This window comes from Macrosteles quadrilineatus, unplaced genomic scaffold (assembly GCF_028750875.1).
Source record: "Macrosteles quadrilineatus isolate MER2022 unplaced genomic scaffold, UCM_ALF_1.0 Scaffold_8__2_contigs__length_117827958, whole genome shotgun sequence".
Classification (NCBI taxonomy): domain Eukaryota; kingdom Metazoa; phylum Arthropoda; class Insecta; order Hemiptera; family Cicadellidae; genus Macrosteles; species Macrosteles quadrilineatus.
The window spans coordinates 35,938,118-35,961,793 of record NW_026542601.1 but is presented as its reverse complement, the minus strand read 5'-3'; the positions used below and the strand labels follow the sequence as shown (position 1 = coordinate 35,961,793).

The 23,676-nt window shown below is 33.9% G+C and overlaps 1 protein-coding gene across 1 annotated transcript in view; it reads right to left on the bottom strand.

The window, feature by feature from the left end:
* Positions 1-1,254: 1,254 nt before the first annotated feature.
* The window catches only part of LOC128999649 (piwi-like protein Siwi), a 56,878-nt gene continuing 34,456 nt past the window's right edge, over positions 1,255-23,676 (bottom strand). The window contains exons 8-19 of the mRNA XM_054426263.1: positions 23,227-23,379; positions 20,320-20,492; positions 16,363-16,471; positions 14,902-15,079; positions 14,221-14,341; positions 11,202-11,356; positions 9,488-9,615; positions 8,580-8,748; positions 7,057-7,178; positions 5,470-5,612; positions 4,598-4,745; positions 1,255-2,183 (exon numbers count right to left, since the gene is read on the bottom strand). Coding sequence (XP_054282238.1) covers positions 2,067-2,183; positions 4,598-4,745; positions 5,470-5,612; positions 7,057-7,178; positions 8,580-8,748; positions 9,488-9,615; positions 11,202-11,356; positions 14,221-14,341; positions 14,902-15,079; positions 16,363-16,471; positions 20,320-20,492; positions 23,227-23,379 — 1,716 coding nt within the window. The 3' untranslated portion in view covers positions 1,255-2,066. The remainder of the gene's footprint in view (positions 2,184-4,597; positions 4,746-5,469; positions 5,613-7,056; positions 7,179-8,579; positions 8,749-9,487; positions 9,616-11,201; positions 11,357-14,220; positions 14,342-14,901; positions 15,080-16,362; positions 16,472-20,319; positions 20,493-23,226; positions 23,380-23,676) is intronic.

Below are 23,676 nucleotides of genomic sequence, written 5' to 3'. Positions count from 1 at the left end.
ATAGATTCACCTTTGTTGTTGAATTCTTGACTCCCAAGAAATGAAACCGATGAAGAAAACTCCCACCGCTTAGTGTCCTTGTAAATTAACTTGACCTTATATGAAAATATTTTGTTATTGATATAGACATAGTTGTAGTGATAAGAAGATGCATTTAAGAAGACACCTTAAGAGCCACAAGGCAAAGGGCAAAGGTGACACAAAAAGCATCCTACCTTCAAGATCTCAGGCAACAACAAAGAAGGTAAATATTACATAATTCAAGTTCTTGAATCTAGGAAACAAAAAAATATGTAAAATATTATAAGATAGTATAGACTTAACTGTTTACATTATTGTTCCTGTAATGAAGATTTAAATTATTTGAACTACAAACACAGGAATAATCACCACAGATGATCCAATTCATTCTCTTCTGTGCCCTCTTAACCACCCTCCTCCATCAATAAAGGTAGCATATGACAATTGATCAAAGCATTATAGCAACATGTTATTTAATTCCGCAATTTTTGCAAAGCTATAAATAAATTGAAAGTTTTAACTTGTTTTGTTTTTTATTGATAATTAAGGCGGATAGCAGCTAGCTTACCTTAGAAGAAATAGAAGTAGGCTATAGAGCACACAATATTTTGTACCCCAGAGGAACTTTGTCAAGTGTAGAGAAAAGAAAGCAAAAATTTTACCCGTTTTCCATAGAATTGACAAAGTCTCCCTTGGGAATGTAATATTGTGTTTTATGTAGGTTCTATGGCCTACCTGTATTTCTTCTAAGGTAAGCTAGCTGCTATCCCTATTTATGGTAATTTCATTGGCTTTTATAAAAAACTCCAGTACCAAATTCACATCCGATGCATAATTTTTCTGCCCAAAAAACCGTTATGTAGGCTATAACTCTCAGTCTTCCCAGTAGGCTGGACACATGTCAATTATTTACGCGCCACCTTTTGTCACAAAAATGCTCGGTGTTGTACCAATATTTAATTTACGTTCCCCCAATGGTTAATTTTTAATATTATTTACACCCAAAAAGTTTACATTTGGCTAGAAAAGCCATCAGATGACTAAATTTTTTAGCATTAATTCAAAATTATTTCACTTCATTGTACTTTTTCTATCAGTCTTTTGGCTTTCCTGCTTTACTTAAAGTATTATTTTGTAATTAATATACTATGAAATCATAAGGAAGTGTAGTGATAAGACTGATAAGGGATCTACTGAAAAAAATGAAGGAGGATCATAGTTTTTAAAGCAACATAAAGTTTATAAAGAACAATTTTATTAAAATTAGTTTCTCTTTACAAAACACTTATTTTGAACAGTCAGTCAAGAAGTATAAAAATATGTCATGTATACAAAAGAAGGTATTACATTATCATGAATGTGCTTTAACCTTAACCCTTTATAAATATAATTATAAATCTAACCTCCATCCATCTAAAACAAACTATTTAACACTTTTGTTCAATAGGCCTATTTAAAATAGCTTTTACACTAAATGCAGCAATCAAAAACATCTATATAAATATTATATAAAATTTAACATTCATTAACAACAAACAACTTTTACAAACTTTGGTACAAGAAAAGTGAACAAATACCTATGAAAAGTAAAATGTAGAAATCATCCATGTTCCAATGGTAATCATTAATTGTACTGATATGAACACAATTGCAGACTTTTTTTCTGTGTAAAAACAATCATGAATGTGCTTTAACCTTAACCCTTTATAAATATAATTATAAATCTAACCTTCATCCATCTAAAACAAACTATTTAACACTTTTGTTCAATAGGCCTATTTAAAATAGCTTTTACACTAAATGCAGCAATCAAAAACATCTATATAAATATTATATAAAATTTAACATTCATTAACAACAAACAACTTTTACAAACTTTGGTACAAGAAAAGTGAACAAATACCTATGAAAAGTAAAATGTAGAAATCACCCATGTTGCAATGGTAATCATTAATTGTACTGATATGAACACAATTGCAGACTTTTTTTCTGTGTAAAAACAATACACATTTCACTTTTTAAGTCACTTCTAAAGACATTTCAGTTTACAGGAAGTATAGCAATTCCTCCAAACTGGGGTTCGGCGGACGATGAAGGTTCTGACTAACCAGAAAGGCCAGCTTGTGTGCATACTGCACAGGCGCAGGCACTCGGACTGTACCCTGAAACACAAATGGCACGTTTAGAAACATTAAATGAAACACATTAACGGTTTACAAAAACATGTTTACTTTCCTAACCAAACGGATATGGAATGTAAAAAATGCAGTCCACTCTAAGAAATATCCTGAAATGGGGCTCACAATATGATTAGACTAGAACCTACCACACAATAATCATTCAGGACTTTCCAGTAACTTTTGGTATCGGGACAACAAATTTTCTGGAATTTGGTATTCTTGGAATCCTACTAATATTATAAACTAGCTGTAACCCGCGGGCTTTGCCCCGTTTAAATTCTTAATTTTCAAGATTATCTCGTTCGCATGGCTCAATCACGTCCTGGTTGAAGTTTGTTCGCTACGCTCACTCACCTTTAGGTTACATACATCATACATCCAAACTTTCTCATTTATAATATTAGTAGGATGAGAAAGTTTGGATGTATGGATGTATGTTTGTGACAGGTGAACGCGAAAAATACTGGTCGGATTGGGCTGAAATTTGGCATGATGATAGCTCACATTCCCGATTAACATATAGGCATATTCTTACCGGTATTTCAAAAATCCTTTCGGGCTCCGCCCCAGTGGCTCTGGAGTTTCCCATGTTAACCTTATGAGAAATGGAATTATTGAATCTTAACAGCTGTTTCAATGTTGGTTCTGTTCTATGATGTTCAATAGCATTAAAGTTACAAGGATCACCAACAGGGTGCAGCTCTATTATTTCTTTTACATTTATGACAACAGCTAATTTGCAACCAAAAGGTGAGTGAGCGTAGCGAACAAACTTCAACCAGGACGTGATTGAGCCATGCGAACAAGATAATCTTGAAAATTAAGAAGTTAAATGGGGCAAAGCCCGCAGGTTACAGCTAGTTTATAATATTAGTAGGATGAGAAAGTTTGGATGTATGTATGTTTGTGACAAGTAAACACGAAAAATACTGGTCGGATTGGGCTGCAATTTGGTATGGTGATAGCTCACATTCCCGATTAACATATAGACACATTTCTATCTCAAAAGTCCTTTCGGGCTCCGCCCCAGTGGCTCTGGAGTTTCCTATGTTAACCTTATGAGTAATCATACTTAAAAGGAATAAAATAATTTTGTCAGCTGTTTCAACTACACAAGTAGGTTCTATGATATTGAAATAGCATTAAAAAGTTACAAGGTTTACCAACAGGGTACAGTACGATTATATTTTTACATTTATCCTATAAAGGCCATAAATGTTAAATTTTGTTTTAAAAGGCTTATGTGTAACTATTTTATCAACAGATTTAAAGATCAAAATGTTTCTATTTCGTGTTCTCTTCCCGTTGCAAAGCACGGGTACAACAGCTAGTTTTAATATATATCTAAAAAACATGACTTAGTTAAAGCCTACATATCTAGTTTTTATGTTATTTGAGTTAAAAACTTTAAATGACCACCGTTTTGAAACGCCTAAGTATAATAAAATGATATTTTTCTCAAAAGAGGTATTTGCATTAATAATCAATGTACTAAATTTCAATTCAGTACAAGATCCGTTTACAAATAACACAATATTATAGTGAGTAACAACAAAATAGGTTGTGGAAATAACTTTAGAGTTTTGGAAATTTTTACTATGATACTTAAGTTCCAATTTGATTCAGAGATGATACCTTAAAAGGTCGGTAGAAAGTTCAGAAACACCCTATTTTTTATTTTTATTAACGGATACACCATTTTTACAAGAAAATACAGAAAAGTTTATACAGCAGAAAATACAGTGTGTTTTTGTGACAAATGACTGGCCAGTACAAAAGTAGTGAAAAAGATTGGAAACAACAAGATTTAAAGAACAAGACATACAAGATAATGTCAAATAATTATTTAACTATAAATAACAAACTATCAGAACAATTTAACAATAGAATAGATTCACAAAAACAAAACCAGTATAACAACATAGAACAATAATGATAGCAATACAGTAAAACCATGCAACTTGAGTAAATAGAGGCAGAAAAATGCTGATGAAAAACAGATAAATACTTGCAGAAAAATAACAATATGATAAACTCTGTAACAAGAACAAAATAAAAACAGGATAGACTATATTAACAAAAATAAATAACAATGCAGTATTTATTTTATTATTACTATTAAACCTATATATAAAATCTATATTATTATTATTATATACCAATTAGTCAATGATATTACCTTACCTTACATATAATGCAAAGAATGTGAAAGCTGTAATTAATGTGTAAACTATGTAATTTTTTACCAAAATCATTGTAGTTTTCCAAATGTAGAAAGTTACAAATAGGCGTTTCTTTCTAAAATGAGTTAATAGAGGTTTTGTAGATAATATTGCTTGCAAGACAAAGGGGCATATGTAATCGTACTTGTCAATGGGAAAGTAAGTTATACTTACACTCCAATTGTAGTACATATGAGTCATCTTGTATGTAAGCCGTTGTAATTTGTCAGCGTCCAGGCCCATAGTATCGTGAATGACATTATAACTTGTTGGGCTTACAGTTCCTTGGTTTACAAACTGTGATACAATGAAAAAGTCGTACCTGAAATTAAAAAAAATATATATTCAAACAATCTCTTAAGAGTTTATTGCTCTTTAAAACTATTTAGGTCTAATTCATTAATTTTGAGTTTGAATTGATTCAATGACTAAAATTCAGGTAACATAATTATGTTATCGTCAACACATTATGATTAGAGGTGTGCACACATTCTATTGAATTCTGTTTAGTTTGGATATCCCTGAATCTGACGAGAACCATGATATCCAAAAGATATCCAACTTTTTTGTGCAGACAGTGTATTTTGATGTTTTAGTCTGAAGAAAAAAAAAACAAATCTTCATAACCATCCATAGTTTCACAGGACATAATACCATTATGACTTTTTGTAACAGTGGTCGACAAGGTAATCCTTACTATGACAAATGACAAACTTCACCATTGTTCAAATTTCCATTGGACAAACTTCAAACCACTTAAGAGCACCATCGCAAAAAAAAAAAATAAATAAAATCTACAAACAAAAATACTATGCAGGTATACATTACAATGAATCAAAACAAGGCGATCATTTTAATACACTATGACACATTTTTGACATATGAAAAGAGTGAAGTTGACCAATTAAAATAATGCTTAAATTTTAATCTTGCATTTTTTTACTTTAAGTTTTACTTTTGCCTAGTTAAAAATGATTGTGAACATCAAGTTGTGTGATGTAATACGGAATTCCCGTTTAGTATAGTAATAATGTAAAAAGATAAACCTTTCTGGCAGGGTGATTACATCGTCCACAACAGTTCCAGGCCGAGGGTTCATTTTGTTAGCGAACAGCCTGGTGTTTATACGCTTTGAAACGATGACAAAAGAAAGCTTTGGAGCCTGGCCAATGACCTCACTGATGGCACGCTAAAACCCAGAACAAAGAATAAGTTACACACAGATTCACATTACTAGAAAACTTCTTAAAAACCAAGATTATTACAATCCAGGAATGTTATAACATTTAAACCAATTAAACTAGTTGTCACTGATTTATATTCTGGGTCAGCTCATTTCATACCAACTAACTGTGCATGTACAAAAAAACATGATGATGAACTAAAACCACAAGATTAAAATGAATTCATACCTACAGTTATTGTTTTTAGTAAATCAATTAGTTGTTATGGTAAAAAAATACTACTTTCAATCTTAAATCTTTAATAAATGATCTGAGTAAGCCTACATTTTGAGTTTATTTTAATTGATTTGCAAAATGCCAAACACTGTGAAAGCTGTTAATCATGACTAATTTTTTATTTTAATTCTGCAGATAGATGCTGATTTGACAAAAGAGTTTGGCTGTATGGCAAGATTGTTTTAATTCTTATGGGTGGTCACGAGAAAATTTGTCTAAAATATTAGATCAGGGTTCTTATTTTCAAGCTCCTCATAAATTCAAATTTCAAATCCAGAGAAAGTTGTAACAGGTCCAATAAATAATTAAATAAATAATAATAATCGAACATAAACAAATGATTAATTATTGGAAAAGTAATTAAATAAATTGTCAATATTAAATTCAATAATGGACGTTTCAGTTAGGTACTGTAATATAGTGGATAAATTATGGTCAAATGGTTTAAAAAAGGATTAATTGTAATATATTCCAAGATGGCGAGATGAGAGCCATGTTTGTTGTTGAGGAAGGTAAAGGGTAAAGGGTGGTTCAAGACACAAATCGGTATTCTGCGCAGCCAGTTGAAGTGGGTGGAGAACTACTGCAACACTTTTAGGCTCCAAAATGGAAATTTTCCGTTTTCATGGTGTTGGGAAGTTCTCGGGTTGAGTATCTAACGCGCACACTCGAGGACGGGGCAGGCGGCTTCACTTCTTTACCAGTTGTGTTGCAGTAAACTCCTTTGCCAATCGTCGTGGTTAAGACTTATTCACAAGTTACCGAAGGAGGACCCCACGCTACCCGTCAGTTAATGCCGAAAGTTTAGTCCGATATTATAGTGACTTAATCAAACTTATTTGCTCGGAGGTGATTCTGCTGGTATGTTAGCCTTTGTATTTTTCATATTGCCTTATATTTCCAAACGCAAACGAGAGGAAGGTCGGCTTAGAGGACGACGCCATGACACCGATACCGGACAGCCCATCAACAAAGACTACCTCAACAACTAGACACATTGACCACAAACATGCTGTAAACAACTCATCTCACTTCTAAGCTAAGTGTCTAGATTACTTTGTTTGAACTATCAATTTAATAACTTACATAAAAGGAGCACAATTAACTTTTAAGTTAAAAAAAAAATGTTTTTTTTTACTGATTGATCACTGATTGATGTAAAACATTACATACATTAATTCGGACGACCTCGTGTTCAAAGACATACGGTATTTGACCGTCTCCAACGCCATCCCTGTAGATTAGGATGTGTGAAGGGAAGGTTTTATTGTATTTTCTGTATGACTCAAGGGCCTCTGAAAAAAGATCACAGACCAATTGAAACAAATTCCAAGCAATACAAAAAAATTGCAAAGTGGTAGCAGTTATTAAAAACTTACCTTGAAAAATCCTGTTTTGAACTCCGTCTTATGATACTGCTTTTATCAGCAGTCAGAAATAATAATAATACTCATGCAACCTAATTAATTATTAAAGTCAGGTCCACATAAGTTTGCAGTTGGTGGCAGCCAATCACAAGACAAGGCTAGTGCGACGTTGCCACATCGCCCGTTGACAACAGTAATTAAAATATACTAAGCACTATTTTCAAATCAGCTGGTATTATTAAATTTATTAGATTTGGCAACACCGCACGCTTCTCATAGGTCAAATCAAAACCACACGTTTTAATTTAAGTGTTTAATTTAAGCACTTCTGCATTGGTCAGACAGGACGCTCTTTTAAATCTAGATTCAAAGAGCACATTCAAGCTCTTAAGAGTAACAACGGAACATCCATGAAATCAAACTTTGCTGAACACCTTTTATCGACCAACCACAATTACACAAATTTAAAAAACAACATGACAATTTTTAAAGTTTTAAACAAAGGAAATCGAATGGATTCAACTGAAGAATATTTCATATACGAAGAAAATCTAAATATCCAAATCATATTTTAAATAGCCAAATTCCTTCAAGAAACCCAATCTTTGACCAAATTTTAAAATTAAATAATCAGTAACAAAAATGTTTTTCCAAATCCTGTCTAAATCATCTGTATATATAAATTATATTTATTTACAAACAAACAATATAAACAACTAACAGTTAAGTGTTTAATGTATTTTGAAGTTTGAAAATGGACTTATGTCCGAAACATGTCACTTCTTTTTATAAAATATAATATTCAGGGTGCTCAGTTGTACTTATTTACTTAAATATTCAAAACCATATGGTATATAGGCTCCTCCCTCAACTGCAAACTTACGTGGTCCCGACTGTAGTACAATTATTATTTGTCATTTATGTGTGTTCAAAAAAACTGTGAAATAATTGTATCTTTTGTTTCTTTCTATCAAATATAACCACATTAACGCTTGTAAAAGTTACAAAAATTTGTTTAACCACAATTCACATTGAGTATAGTGTGTGCAACTGTAAAACTGGCCTAGGTCGGGCTAGTGTGCTAATATTTTACTAGTCAGTAGTACTAGTGGAACCTCAATAGCAAGACCATTGATAACAAGTATTGTTTTCAGATACCCTTCATTTTATATTACCCTTAGTTACATTATTACAAATTATTGCAAATCTCTACAAGAAGTTAACTTGAATAAAAAGTCTTAATCCCCTTAAGGGACTTATCAAGTTTCTACTGTACGCATCCAGCTTTTATAAATGTTATAAAATGTGTTATTGATGTTGTATACTTACTGATGATGTTGAGAGCTAAGTCGTTAGAAAGCTCCTCGCCGGTACCATGATGAGAGACGGCAGAGAAGTACCGACTCATCGGCTTATTAAGGGATGCAACCATTGCCCCGAAGGACTTCCCCTTCTGTTTCGAGTCATGGCACACGTCAAAGCCGATGACCATCAGTCCCTGAGAAAACATAGTAAACATGAAGGACGTCTATATGTTACTTCTAATTAATTGTGGACTTCTAAGTGTACACAGAATAAAGAAAAGGATTTTGACACAAATTTAGAAAATCTAGCACCACTATATGATTTAAAAAAATTTTAAGAGGCCTCTTTTATCTTGCATTTTCCTGTCCACATGGGCCACAAAGGCCTGTGTGTGGAATTTATCCAGCCAAGCAAGGGGTGAGCTTACATAGTACAAGGAGGAACTGTACTGAAAAAACGTGTCAGGTACCAGAATACGATCCCATGAAATCGCTGTCTTGGGCCCAAAGTCTGTTGCGCTAACGACTGAGCCACCGACTCACCTATATTTACTAACCATTGGAAAATATAAGTTGAATTCAGGTTGAGATACAAATCACAACTCATTAACAGTAGTAAACAATTAAGTGAGTGCTCTGTAACTATTCAAAACCATTTTTTCTTACCTAGTAGCTCTAGTACCTATAAAAAAGTGTGATAAAAAGTTTAATTCATTAAGGTAAGCATCTTGAAATATAATAGAAAGAAATGAACAAATTGATACTTTCCATCCATAACACATTCTTGGTAACTGTGCATTCGTAAAATGTTATGTGTAGTTTTAGATATATGATATTATTCTACAAAACGAACCACTGACAATGTTGAGCAATTTTTTGTGAATAATTTATACAATTTCAGAAGAACAAGACAGTTTCAAAGTATTTACTTACCCCCAGTGGCATCTGGACAGACCAAGGCGCTCCGCCTATCTTGCAGTTAATTTGAATCGCTACTTTGGTGGCGATGCTCATGACACCTTTTTTGGTCATATTTTTCGCCAGCAAGACCTGCGTTGGCACTGTGAAACACGATTGCTCAATGTAATAATTTTGTATTCGAGAAATGTAACATTTTGTGTCGCATAGTGTGATTATTCTCTGTGGTCTATGTAACGTCACCACTATTACGGCTACGTTACAACTTGACATTAGACTCAAGTTTGGGACTAGTGAAATAAAACGACATGCTACTAGATAAGATCCCTTCTACCCCTTCCATTTCTTAAGTACTCCACTTAAATCTTAGTTCTAGTTTAGTTATCAGTTATTATGGTTCAGTTATTAATGACGAAACTCCGATCTTTGTACCTACTCTATAGACTATTTATTTTATTAAGATGTTATCAAAAAACTATTTTTTGGCTCTTTTCAATTCACTCTTTTAATTATAGTGCCATTTGCTGACTCAGTTATGAGGAAAACTGTTTCAAAGGTGAAACCGTTTTCCTCACAATTGAGTAAAACACTAGGGTAAATAAAATATTAGGGTGGCCTAATATTTTATTGCTAACAGGCCTGCTACTGATAAACCTGTTTTGCTTTAATGGGCCTTGAGCTAAATTCAAGCACCAAACAACATTTTGTTAAAATTCTCTTAAATGTTAAACTATAGTTATTTGTGCAACTAGTGATAAAAATGAGCAATTGACTCACTCGAGAGAAATCCTTACTCACGAGCCGTAGGCGAGTGAGGAATCGTTTCTCGAGTGAGGCAATTGTACTTTGAACTCGAGATGCACATTATACTTTTCCTACAGTTACCATAAAACAAATAAATTGGTGAAGAAACATAACCTATTTTTACACAGAAGTGAACTTTTAAGTACAACAGCTGACCAGCTGATTTACAGCCAGTGCTGCCAACGTATTTCGCGCGCATACGACGTTGCCTGCATGTTACGCGCTCACTATTTCGTGCCTTCGCGTTGCAAATCTGGAGTGAGACAAAGTAATTAGAGTGAGACAATGTTAACATTGTCTCACTGATGAGCGAATTGGCCACTTTGCTTTCTCAAATCAGTGAGAGAACATGTACATTGTTAGGTAAATGTAGGAAAAAGATATTGTACAACTGTGTACTGTTAAATTTTGGATGACAATAACATTGGTGCACACTTTGGGCAATAACTCAGTTTATAGTTAATTTTACTTTAATACTATTTTAATTTATGGAATGTTTTCTTTGTTTTATATTATGCATATTTGACAATGTCACCTGTTCCTCTAGCTGCGCTAGAAACTTGGAATGTATTCTTGTGTATGTGACAATAAAGTAATATTTATTTATTTATTTATTTTGAATAGCCACAACCAGGCAGCAAGTAAATAGGGTTAATTGAATTTGGATTTCAAGTTTTGGGTTGTTTTTTCGAGATTCAACATTTTTTATAACCATTTATATAACATAACAAGTTTGCCATCTGTTTGGTATACAGAACCCATAATGATAATTGGAAAAGGATCAACATACCAATAGTTTTGTTTGAATTGAGCTGTTCAGTGACACTAAGACTTCACTGAACAGCTTTATATTCTCAAACAAAACATACATACAAGATACACAAATTACAAAGTACTATTGACAGACTAAAAGTGAATTACTAACCTGCTCGGTCCACCAAAGATTTCTTTTTAATAGCAGAGTATCTATCTGCTCTATTGTTAGTCAGAACCACAAAGATCAGCTGCGGGGCGTCGCGCGTTATACACTGATCCAGGTAATTCACGTAAGTCTGCGTCTTGTCATCGGGCATTTCCAACCTGGTTATCATGTGAAATGATCTTAGATATTGTAGAAATCTATATATTTAATACGCTAGGCATATTTTTGTCATAATTGTTTTGGAGTGGTGGTGCTGCCGATCACCATGTCCAAGGTTTCGTTAGAAAGGTCTTAGCATGTAGTTTTGCCATCAAACACAAAAACTTTAGAATTCTATCAGGGCCCCCAGTGGCCTTCAAAGTTCCCATGTTATTCTTGTGGAGAAAATGTTAGTTTACATTTGAACAGACGAATACTTTCAAATTGAAACTAATATTTGAAACAGCTGGTTATACTAAAATTTTGCACAAAATCAAAACATAACCAAAAAAACTTTCGACATAATCGAGACTATAAGACCTTGACCAGGACGGCCAATAGGAGGAGGCCGACAAATTTTAACTGGTAGACAAGAAGATAGCCGAATACAGCAAGCACCCTTCCGTGTTGGGTTTGTGCTCTCCAACTGAAGATTTCACATTCAATTTAGGACTGTTGGACAATCACTGCATAAGCTATTGATTTTGGAAGACAAGGAAGCGGGTATGACTACATCAAAAACAGAAGAGAGGAGATATTAGACGAGTGGCAAATGCGTTGGGAGCAGAGTGTTTTATGTTAACGTTTTAAAGGTAAACGTTCGTATATATACCTAACATCAGAAAGAGACTGGGTGGAAGAGGAAGTGTGTAGATGTGAAGAAATAAAAACCACAAGTCACGTATTTATAAATTGTTCACTTCAAGAGACAAATAGGAGAGAACAGGAATAAGTCTTGGATAAGATAGGTCTAGGGATGAGAAAATAAAACATGATGAGTTACAAGGAAACAATTGAAACGTTTAGAAAAGTAGCTAAGGAAAAACTAGGAATACATACAGGCGTTAAAATAAAAAAAAAAAAAAAACAAACAAAAACTAAGAAAGAAAAGGAATGAAAACTTGCCCATGAAGGGGAGAGGAAAGGTTAGAGCGAATCTCAATTGTGCTGTTAGGCTTTTGGACACGTGTCAGGAAACCTATTGCGGCTATGAGTAAGGCTATTTATAGAAAACACTATTTAAATTAAATGTTGATTATATCGATCTGTTATGTACATCTTGAGTAGGCCTATTTTCATAATCTATGAGTCAAATAATTTTAAGTCATCAGAAATTATGACTGTTATTTGTTTTAAAATAATGCCTGAAATACTTACCAGGTACACTAGTATTACTTGGTTTTACAAATAACTACAGCTGTTTCATGTTGCTAAGAGCAAATCTTCAGGTTAAGAATAAAAAAAAAACCGTTTTTTTAATCCATGATTGAGGTCGTCACATTTAGGTCTATACTTAACTTTTCTGTGAGAAGTAACCCAAAACACATACAAAAACGACATTTATATATTTTTTTACAAAAAAACTTGGCCAAGTAGTTTGTGGTTATTTATAACACAACAAGATCAATTGACATAACAAGTAACCAAAACCTTTTAAATCTTGCAATATCTTTGTTCAGAGGCCAACCCATCTTGAAATTTGAAAATTCTGATTTTTGTTTACAACAGAAGAGAGTGGAAATAAGCAAGTTATACGGCAATCACATATTACTTAAAAAAATATACAGTAGACTCCCTCTAGTTCAGCTTCGGTTGGATCGGCCGCCAGATGGTCCGGCCCGGTCTCAGGAGGACAACTCATATCGTTCGGGCGAAAGACCTTCGATAGGATTCAACTTGATTGTTTAGTTTCCGGCCAGTTTTTTTTTTTTTTTTTTTTTTTTTTTTGTCATAGGGCGCTAGGCACGAGCTTGGGATTGTTCTTCACATTACTTCAGGCTAGACCTAGGGGTTGCGGCATTGTCACTTTAAAAATCCATTAATAAAATCCATTGGTGACTTGGTGGGGATCAAACCCGGGACCTCAAGGACCAAAGTCCCGCGCTCTAGCCACCACACCAGCTCGCTCCCCAGTTTCCGGCCATATTAGTAAACAATTCATGTCAGTTTAGTTGACGGTTTTGTTTGCTTCTATGGGTGAATTATTGCATATTACCTACGTAAAACTATGTTACATAACCTCAAAAATACCAAGAATTTTGACAAAAATAAATAAAAACAAAACAAAGAAATAGCCATCGTTAGCTTCAAGGTCAAGCTATCCGCTTGCGCTGACAATCTGCTCTTCCTCTTTACACAACTGTGTAATGTCTGATGTGCGCTTGCTATCTCACAACAGTTTGTGATTGGGTGATTACTACCATGGCAACTGGTTTAATGTGTTGATGAAGAGAAACCAAAGAAAGAATAGAAGAACAAAGAAGAGAGAATAAGTAGGGTTTTACGTCATCCATTTCTATCTTTATCATATTTTACGACTGTCGTTATTATCTTTATGTCTAAGTAGGTCTACTATGATTTTATGAGTTATGTAATGTTTTTATCGACATTCAATGTTATGAACCAATATGTAGTAGTGGCCTATGCTGTAGCTTGCAGTACTAGACTTTCTATTGTTTTGTTCTTTACGTGATTTATTGCTGTACGTACAGTGTTGTGTAATTTTTGTTTTGCTTAAGTAAGCGTGATTTTAAACATTATAGTTTTGATTACTGAACCAAGGTTAATGACTTAACATATCACAATTATGCAACAATAGTATTTGTATTTTGTTTATGTAAAATGCACTACCTCCGGTTAGTCCGCCCGTTTTGTAGTTTGGCCAGTGGTCTGGTCCCGAGGTGGCCGAACTAGAGGGAGTCTACTCACACAGCAACAGGATCAATATACTGATAGAATGTAAACCAATCTATTTTACATGTATTTATTTCATCACTCAATTTATTTATTTCAAGTACTGAACGGGTAGCTTCAGCGTACTTACCATATCGGATCACTCATCATAAACTTCATCCCCCTTGCAGCTTGTTTGAGGGTGTCAACAAATGATCGGCCATCGTGAACGCTGCGGGACGGAACTATGATGGCCCAACGACTCAAACCACCTTTAAAGATACGTCAGAGGTTGAAGTGAGGTTTGTATCAACATTTAACAGAGAAATATCTTTAAAGGAAACAGGCCTAAAAATCGGGATGTATTGTAAATACTGTAGATATTATCATGACTGCAGGAGACAATATCACCATTGTCTCTCACGGTCACAATAACATCAAAAGGGGCATCAGTCTACATGACTATGGGACACATTTAACATTTTGGCACGTCAAGGAAAATGATGACTATGTTTCCATAACTGCTGGAGACAATGGTCATGTGTACACGACCGAAGGAGATATTCAAGGTTTTGCCAAGATCACATAAAACAAAGATGATGTTTCTGTGACCGTGGGAGATTATGATCATGTCTACACGACGACTACGGGAGAGGAGTTGGATTTTGTTTCTTCATTATTAATGAGGATTATTATAATGTGGTTTTTAGTTTATAAAATGCTTTCAGTATGTGATGTGCATAGTTCGAGTCAGGACAATTGGAATTCTACTGTACTTTTTGACTCAATGAAACAGATCTATGGTAACTTTATGGATGGTTAAGGCTACTACCTTGAGGCATTACAAACATGGGGTTTGACCTCAGAGATTTTGTCCAATCCGCCTCGTCCCCTGACGGCACTGTCATATTGTTTCCAAGTACAATTCCTTCCGGTGGTAAAACTCTACCAGGGATCTCCACCAGGCGATCATTTAGTTTTAAATTCCATTCCTGGAATTCTTGCTGGACCTGAAATAACATAAATATGTTATTCACAATCAATTTTATATTCATTGTAGTATGATTTAATTTTTTATATAAAAGTAAAATATTTAATTCAATTTAATTCGTTGACACTGATGCTCCATCTTATGTTTCAATTCCTCATCAACAAGTTATTAAAAAACAGACGATGACAAAAAAAAAAGAAAATACACAAAAGCTTGCAAACAACGACATGCATCATTTAATCCACTTGTCTCAAGTCAACTTTTGACAGCTAGCCTGACCATACTACTGGACCGAAAAACACGCAGTTGGTTCCAAATGAAAGATATTTTCCTGTAGATATGCAAAATATATTTATAAATTTATTAAAATAGGCTCAAAAATAAGCACAAAAAATTAATTTGAAATTAAAAAAAAATTAACATGGGTCTTATGGGTTGCCATGCTAGTGACAAAACAACAAAATATAAACAGGAAATCGAAACAAATATGGAAGAAATTCCAATCACATGTTTTATTTACAGCGTGGGGTGAAAATAGAGAAGTTTGGACAATACATACTTTTGGTTGAGTTTCCGACCACGGGACATACTCTCCTATCTTATATCTATAAGTATAAAAAAGGATGTTTGTATATATATATATATATATATTTGTTTGTTTGGCAGTGATAAACTCAGACACCGCTGAACCGATTGCCACGAAACTTGATACATACGTGTAGAATGTCATGGAATAGGTTTATACACCATCAATTTCGTGATCCGTCCAATCGGCTCCGCCCCAGTGGCTCTGGAGTTTCCCATGTTAACCTTATGAGAAATGGAATTAATGAATCTTAACAGCTGTTTCAATTAAACAAGTTGGTTCTGTTCAATGATGTTCAATAGCATTAAAGTTAAAAGGATTACCAACAGGGTGCAGCACTATTATTTCTTTTACATTCATGACAACAGCTAATTTGCAACCAAAAGGTGAGTGAGCGTAGCGAACGAACTTCAACCTGGAGGCGAGTTAGCGTAGCGAATGAGCTCCAACCTAAAGGTGAGTGAGCGTAGCGAACGAACTTCAACCAGGACGTGATTGAGCCATGCGAACGAGATCATCTTGAAAATTAAAAAGTTAAACGGGGCAAAGCCCGCGGGATTATAAATAGTCAAAGGCAAGACAACGTCTGCCGGGTTCAGCTAGTAGGTTATAAAAGGTTATGTGTTAAAAATAATTTCACCTATGACATTTAAAAATGTGTTTTCTTGTTATTTTAGAAATTAGGCCTATTTAAAGGAATAGAAGTTTAGTCTTACCCGCTTTTCACTGTTCAGCCGCCTATTCATAACCAAGAGGCGGTCAATGCGGTCTGCAGGACCAATCCTTGTGTGAGTTGACATTGCTTTCATAAGATGAAAATTGGATCTATAACAGAAAGTATGATTTTAACACATTTTCATTATAACAAAGAAGGGAATATTTTTATCAAAACACAATTCTCTGAGTCAAAAATATACTCAAAGTACAAGAATATCTATAATATTGTAAACATCTTTTTTCGTGAAGTTAAATTCAGTATGTTTTCAAATGATAAAGAATACTTAGAATTGTGGCTTTTAAGCCCGCAAAACGCTCCTTGGCAATCAACTTTTTAAAGAACTAAAGATTCTAATGGTCCCTAATTTGTGTATCCTTAAATGTTTATTGTATGTGAAATCAAATTTTGAAAAACTTCAGAGTGAAAATAATCGGCACAATTATAACTCTAGAATTTCATACAGATTTTCAATATCTTATCAGAATTTTTGTTGGAAAAGAATTATTATAGGATTTTACAATCAGTTTCTCGAAGACAAATCAACGTGAATTTTTTTTTGTTACTATGTATTTATTTTTACCATTAAGCTAGTTTATTTTAGTATAGTTTGACAATGTCACCTGTTTTGTTTGGCTGTGCCAGAGCATTGTAAAAAACAGGATGTGACAATTAAGATGACTTTGACAATGGCAGTTCCCAATCAGTGAATTATTTATCCGTCAGGACTTCTGAAGGAAAACAATTAGTAGTAAGGTATTTGGAAGAATTTTTAAGATGAGTACTAAAACCTGTGTTAAAACTTATTAGTAAAAACTCTCTGTATACGACAGCAATCCTTTTATTCCGAAGGCAATACAGTACATTACATTACAACCAAGCTAATCCATCAATTAAGGGAAGCAGACCACGGTGAGAAAAGTGAAAAAGTTGGATTATCCAAGGAGCGTATTAAATTACCAAATTAATCAATCAACAGATATTTATTTTAGAGGTGTGCGGATAGTGAAATTTCATTCACAACATTTCACAACATTTATTTTCAAAAGTTGGTTGCTTGAATTTAGTACGCTAGCAGCCGAAATCTTCACAAACACCTTAGCTCAGCAGGACTGGTGTCAAACGTTTGGGCTTGTTTACTTGAGGTTATGATTTATCTTGTTTCCTGGTTCTCACAAGCCAAGGAGTTCGATCTCAAGTTTATTTTCACATTGTATTTCCTTACATTTTTGGAACGGATTATTGGGCTTAAGTGGCATTTTGTGGGTTTGCCAAGTGTAGAATCATAATGCACTAAATTGGCTCTAGCTCACGATTTGATGTTGGGCAATTAGACTTTATAACTGTGTAAAAGGTGTGTATCCCTGAATTTATAAATTGCATTCTACACATATTCACTGCCAAACATAATTCAGTAGAACCTTGATGAACCGAGAATTACACTAGCCTAGACATAACTTCATTACCCCAAGTAAAATACCAAGATAATCTTTATAATTGTATTTGAATCGTATAATCTTAGTTTGTTAATAATGGATTGTATGTTCAACAATAATTGCAGTCCATTATTGTTAAGCAGTATGGTCCCAAATTATTGTTTTTGATTTTGAAACATCACAGTTCATTTGACAAAATTATAATTGAAGCAGCCCAATGTCAAGTCACGCGCACTTGTGCAATAGTTTGTTTAAAAGCTTTCTCCAGACCACGGGGGAGGGGAGGGTCTGATAAGCCGTCTATTGTTCACCCCCAAGAAGGTCCGACCCTCATTAGTGCCGCTCGGCTGCACTCAGTGGGGAACCCAATACCACAAATCAATCTTTTAAAGCCGCGTTTACACCGTAATAATTGTTTTATTAATATTCACCTTGAAATTTAAATAAAGTTGATGTAAAATTTGACAAAAATCGGCCATTTGGACCGATTATTAATACAGTACCAAATACCAATAAAGTAGTAGATTCATTGGTAATTAAATAATAGGTAAAAATTTACCGATTTTCGTCAAGTTTTACCCCCTGCTGTGCGCTATGTCATAAAAGCTGATAACGACGTTAAATGCGTGATAAGGGAAACCCAAGAAATAGAAGAACAAAGAGAAAGAATAATGACGTTATCTTTATTCCCTTTTTACAATTTCCGTTATTTTTTGTTATCTTTATGTAAGATTTTATGATTTTGTTTTATAGGTTTATAAAATAATTCTTTTTAACTACGGGAATATCAATTTATAATTTATCAACGTGCTTCTCTTCTGAAACAGCAATACCGGATGCATAATAAAGGTCAATGACCTAAAATATCACGATTGTGCAATATTGTATTTTGATGTTGAAATTAAAATCACGACAAAAGTTTGTATATATCCATGGTCCCTATCGTTTAATCATTTAATATGTACACAATAAATGCTAAATAACCGTGGTTAGTTCTAACTTTATTTTTTATTATTCAAAGTTTCTACACAGTAAGACAATCCAAAGTCAAACCAGGCAATGAATACCCAAAAAACAACGTATCTTGTCCTGTGATTGGAATACCACTCGCCGGCCAGTCCTTTCGGTTTAGGGAAGTAGTGCAAGTCTATATATAGCTTCAAGGTCTTACCCACCCCTTCCCCCTCCGGTCCGACTTGACTCACTACCCGCGCTCCTTTCGAGGTCATTGCCCAACCCCTCCCACCCTTCTATTGTGTTGCCTTTCTATTGTTTCTATTCTGACTTTTTTTCGGGAAACATTTAATCTATTGTTTACGTAACATCACAGTAGTAGGCTAGATTTTTCTACTTTGAAACAGTACTGTAAAAAAACTATTACGCAGCGCCCCTAGTATCAGGAGCAAGACAAGCACGAGTTGACTTTCATTTGACCATGGTAGTTCTTTTCTGCTTTATGTCTGTTCGTTCCAGACGAATCTAATCTAAAGCAAAACAGCCGATAACGACTAAACTAGTTATCAGTATTGCATCATACGGCTTCTTTGCCGTTTGCTGTTAGGTCGTTGGAAACGTATTGCTGTAATTTTGTCCTGGGAAACTAATGGTGGTTATGGAGGTTTTCTGTCCAAAACGTCAAAATATATTGTCTATCCGAAAAAGTCGGATATATAACGGATAGTGTCGGATATCGAATTTGGGCTCGGTTCGGATACGGATATCCGAACCGAACCGAATCCGACCCGATTTTTCGGATATCCGCACACCTCTAATTTATTTAAACATTTCTGTCAATACAAATTTGATTTACAAAGTATCTGGGGTGTTGCTTATTCTGTATGTATCCACTGTCAGCCAGAGTATAACAGGTTAAAACTTGAAAACTACATTTTTGGTTTTAGTTACGGGTTTGCATTCCACATATATTTGCTATAAATATAGGTTAAGGGGCTTAACAGAACATTAGGATGGACCTCAGGGACAAATGTGTTGTTGCAAATAGGCAAGGTGGTCATATGTCTACTGTAGCTGCTAGCCCCTTATGATTTCATTCTGCTTACAAATTCAGACAATGTGGTTTAAAATTAACTGCTGAACTCATTCACAAAACAGTTTTATTGTGAAATACCAAAGCTGAATATATTAGAGTAAAAATGTTGATGACTCGAAAATCGGAAAAATTTTTAATTCCCACATTTTTTTGTGGGAAATGAGCAATTTGGAAATATTTTGGGAATCGAAGGATATTTAACAATAATGCAAGATGTCTGAGAAGTTTAAAAATTCACCATGTTGCTGTTACCGGACGGGAGATTAATGTGGTGTAATTGCAAACTGCAAACATATATTAAGATGACTGTGACTTTGCTGCACAAGACATACTGGAGTAAGTGTTCAATCCAAAATATGGAAAATAAACATTTCCTCAGCAGAACTTTAAAATCAAGGAACAAAATCAGGAAATTTTTAATTTTGTTACAAAAATCACAGAATATTCCACTTGTTACCAGTTAGGCGCTCACCTCATTTCATCTGTTAGTCCAGTGGTTTGACAAAGTTCCGGGATGAGCAAGACGATGTTGGGATCTCCCCCAGCACCTGCTCCTGTCAGCTCAGCCGCGCGACGATCCCTTCCGCGGTTCTTTGACACCAACAATGGCTGGTTCTTCACATTACGGATTTGGACGTTATACCTCTGTAAGATCATTTTTAATTAGACATCAGTAATTGAGACCTGATCCAAAGCTAGTTCAGGAGTATTTGCTCTGAAGAGATTGTCGTCTTTTTGTGATATCAAAACTTTGCATTTAGTGTATTTTTTTGAGATTGCAGAAGATGTGTTGGCAAGACTGATTTGGTTAGTTTAAATAGTGCCAGTTTGGTACCTGCCATTACACTTCTCCCTTACGAAGAAGCCCCTTGTGGGAGCGAAATATCAAGTTAATTGTGTTGTGAACCATTTTTGACCTCTCAACAACTGGAACTATTTACTTAGATAAGTTAGTAATTAATTATTCATTCATTCTATGCCCAGTGCTTTTCCCTTCAAAAACCTTGATTATTAACCGACTTCCCCACTACCAACAAAAGGAGGAGGTTCTCAATTTGTTTGTGGCGATGTTTTTTTTTTTCTATGTATGTTCACCAATTTCTCTGTGATTCTTTTACCGATCAGTGTGGTTCCACCACCAAAATAACCAGGAGAGTTTCTATTTGGTACCTTATACATTATTTTTAAGTATAATATTTGTTTCGGTGAAAAATTCTGAAAACCTTAAATATTCAACATTTATTTTGTTTACATTTGTGCAGATTGTTTACATTTGTGCAGATAAGGCAATAAATAATAATAACATTCCTACAGCTGTTAGTTGAAACCATTTAAATGAAGCTACAGACAATTCTTCATGAAACAGTTGCTTCATATTGATCAATAAACTATTTCTTGCCATGGAGCCTAAATGAATTACATTGAGAAAAGTGCATTTTGTTTTTTACTATAATATATGTATTTTAACGTTTGACCTGATTTGTGTATACAGTAATTCTGTTTTTAGTATTGCATATTCTGACTTACAAAATCATATATGTTTCAGTGAATAGCTGTATGATATTGACAAATAAAGGTGTATTGTGAAAACCAAAGCATTCGTAAAACAGGTATAAATATAAATTAAATGCAATTATTCCTTACACGACCTAAGAAGTGTGACAGTGCATAATCGTCAATTATCTTAAAAGTGTTAAATATTTTAATTACAAAACATGCATTTGCAGATGCGGAATGTTTATTGATATTATCTACCCAGTTACTATATCATATCAATACTATTATGCCTGCTTCGGAAAGTCCTAGAGGAAGATGATTTGCAATTTCGACTAGGCTATATCTTGAGCAAACAAAACCCCCTACATGACTTACACCACTTTTAGCTGAACCAATCTTTCATATAATATTTTCCAAAGGTACCATACGTGTTAACGACCAATTTTCCACTTTTGGGAGATTTTTTAGTGCTGGTAGCTGAGGAATAACTTTCATATTGTTCCAAAAGGCTTTAGACGTTACTGTATTTCTTTTTATAATGTAGAAGTACACCGATTGCAGGAAACGGTGATGTCTGACATTTCAATGTATCTAGAAAAGACCATTAGTTTTTCACTAGGCCTAATGTAATGGACAACTCTTTCTTTCTTAAGGAATATCTAAAAATGTTTATTTTCATACCCATTGATTATGTAACCTGAACAGGTGACTCAAGCAGTTTTAAAATAATGATTGTTCTGTGGAACTTTTGATTGTTTCAAACAGTTTTGCTTATCAAAAAACCTCAAGTAATTAATATATAAAAAATTATACAGTCACTAAAAATCATGAAATAATTTATTTTTGTAAAAAAATACAACCGACTTTAAACGCTCTAAAAAGAATGAAATAATTTCAATAAAATAAACTTTTGTATTAGGCAAGCTCACGTATTTCAAGTCGGCGCGGCTCAAACTGCAAATATGATTGAAATTAAATATTGTGTGTGTATTTTGAAATTAATAAATTGTAGCTGGATAACATAAATATATAAAAAAAACCTACTGAACTGTTTTGTTTATATATTAAAGGAAATATTTTCTCGTATTTTATGTTTACTTCAGAATAAATGCATTATGAAAATATTACACACAAATGTTCTATATGAATAGGATAATAATTTATTTTGATATTATAATAGGGAAAAGAAGCTAGTTTAGTATTAAAACGTTACTTTTCCAAGTTAGAAACATTTAAATGCGTTATAATCTCTTTAAAGATACTCGTTAATACCACTATAATGCCGATCTCTGATTACGGTAATAAAATAACACTTAACACATAACTATGAAAAAGACATGCAGATTAACAACTTTAGTTATAGATAGTCACCTGCAATATGGACACCCCCTTTCAATTTTGTATCAAAAATCATCATAGAGCCGCGCCGACTTAAAATACGTGAGCTTGCCTAATACAAAAGTTTATTTTATTGAAATTATTTCATTCTTTTTAGAGCATTTGAAGTCGGTTGTATTTTTTTACAAAAATAAATTATTTGTGAATGAATTGTTGTAATTAACTACTTAATTCTCGAGTATGTACATACTCAAATACTTTGTTAATTTTTAATGAAGTTCGCCAAATTGTAGAGTAGCAAAGTAAGTATATTTTAAAGGAAATCCCCAACAGTGGTGGCTGGTTGAGCATTTTTTTTTAAGGAGATACATTTTTGTCCTAGGTTGCTCAAACTGTCAATCAGCTATAACATACATTAAGAAAAAAAGTGGCAGGGTAACCCAGATAGACTTCTTAAAGTGCCTGAATTTTGTGGACAGACCAGAGCAAAGCCAACAAACATAATAGTTGACAAAAACATTGACAAATAAAAAAAACAACAAACCTCACGGTAGTAATTCATGTAGGAGACTTGCACCCCATTCTTGTCAAATGTGGAGTCAGGCCCCTGATCCCAGTCCACATCTGTGATTGTGTATGTCTTATTGTTATAGCCTGTCAATACTATGGTACCCATGACAACTCTAGTGAATTCAGCCTAAAACATACAATTGACAATGTAACTAACAGTAAAAACTTTCTTCAAGGAACTTAAATAATCAATGGCACTTACATCTATGTAGTTTAACGCAATAACCTCCAAGATTCAAGTATTTAATTGCTACTTAAATGGGCAGTAACTATCAAAATATAAACATGTTTAGCAACTGTTAACAGTTTTTAACAAATATAAAAAGGTTAAATACCTGTTGTACAGCCAGTAATCTGTTTTTTCAGTCGACCAAGGTTTCCTACTAAAGGTCCATTTTCCAGCTTTCTACCAATTCACCATTCT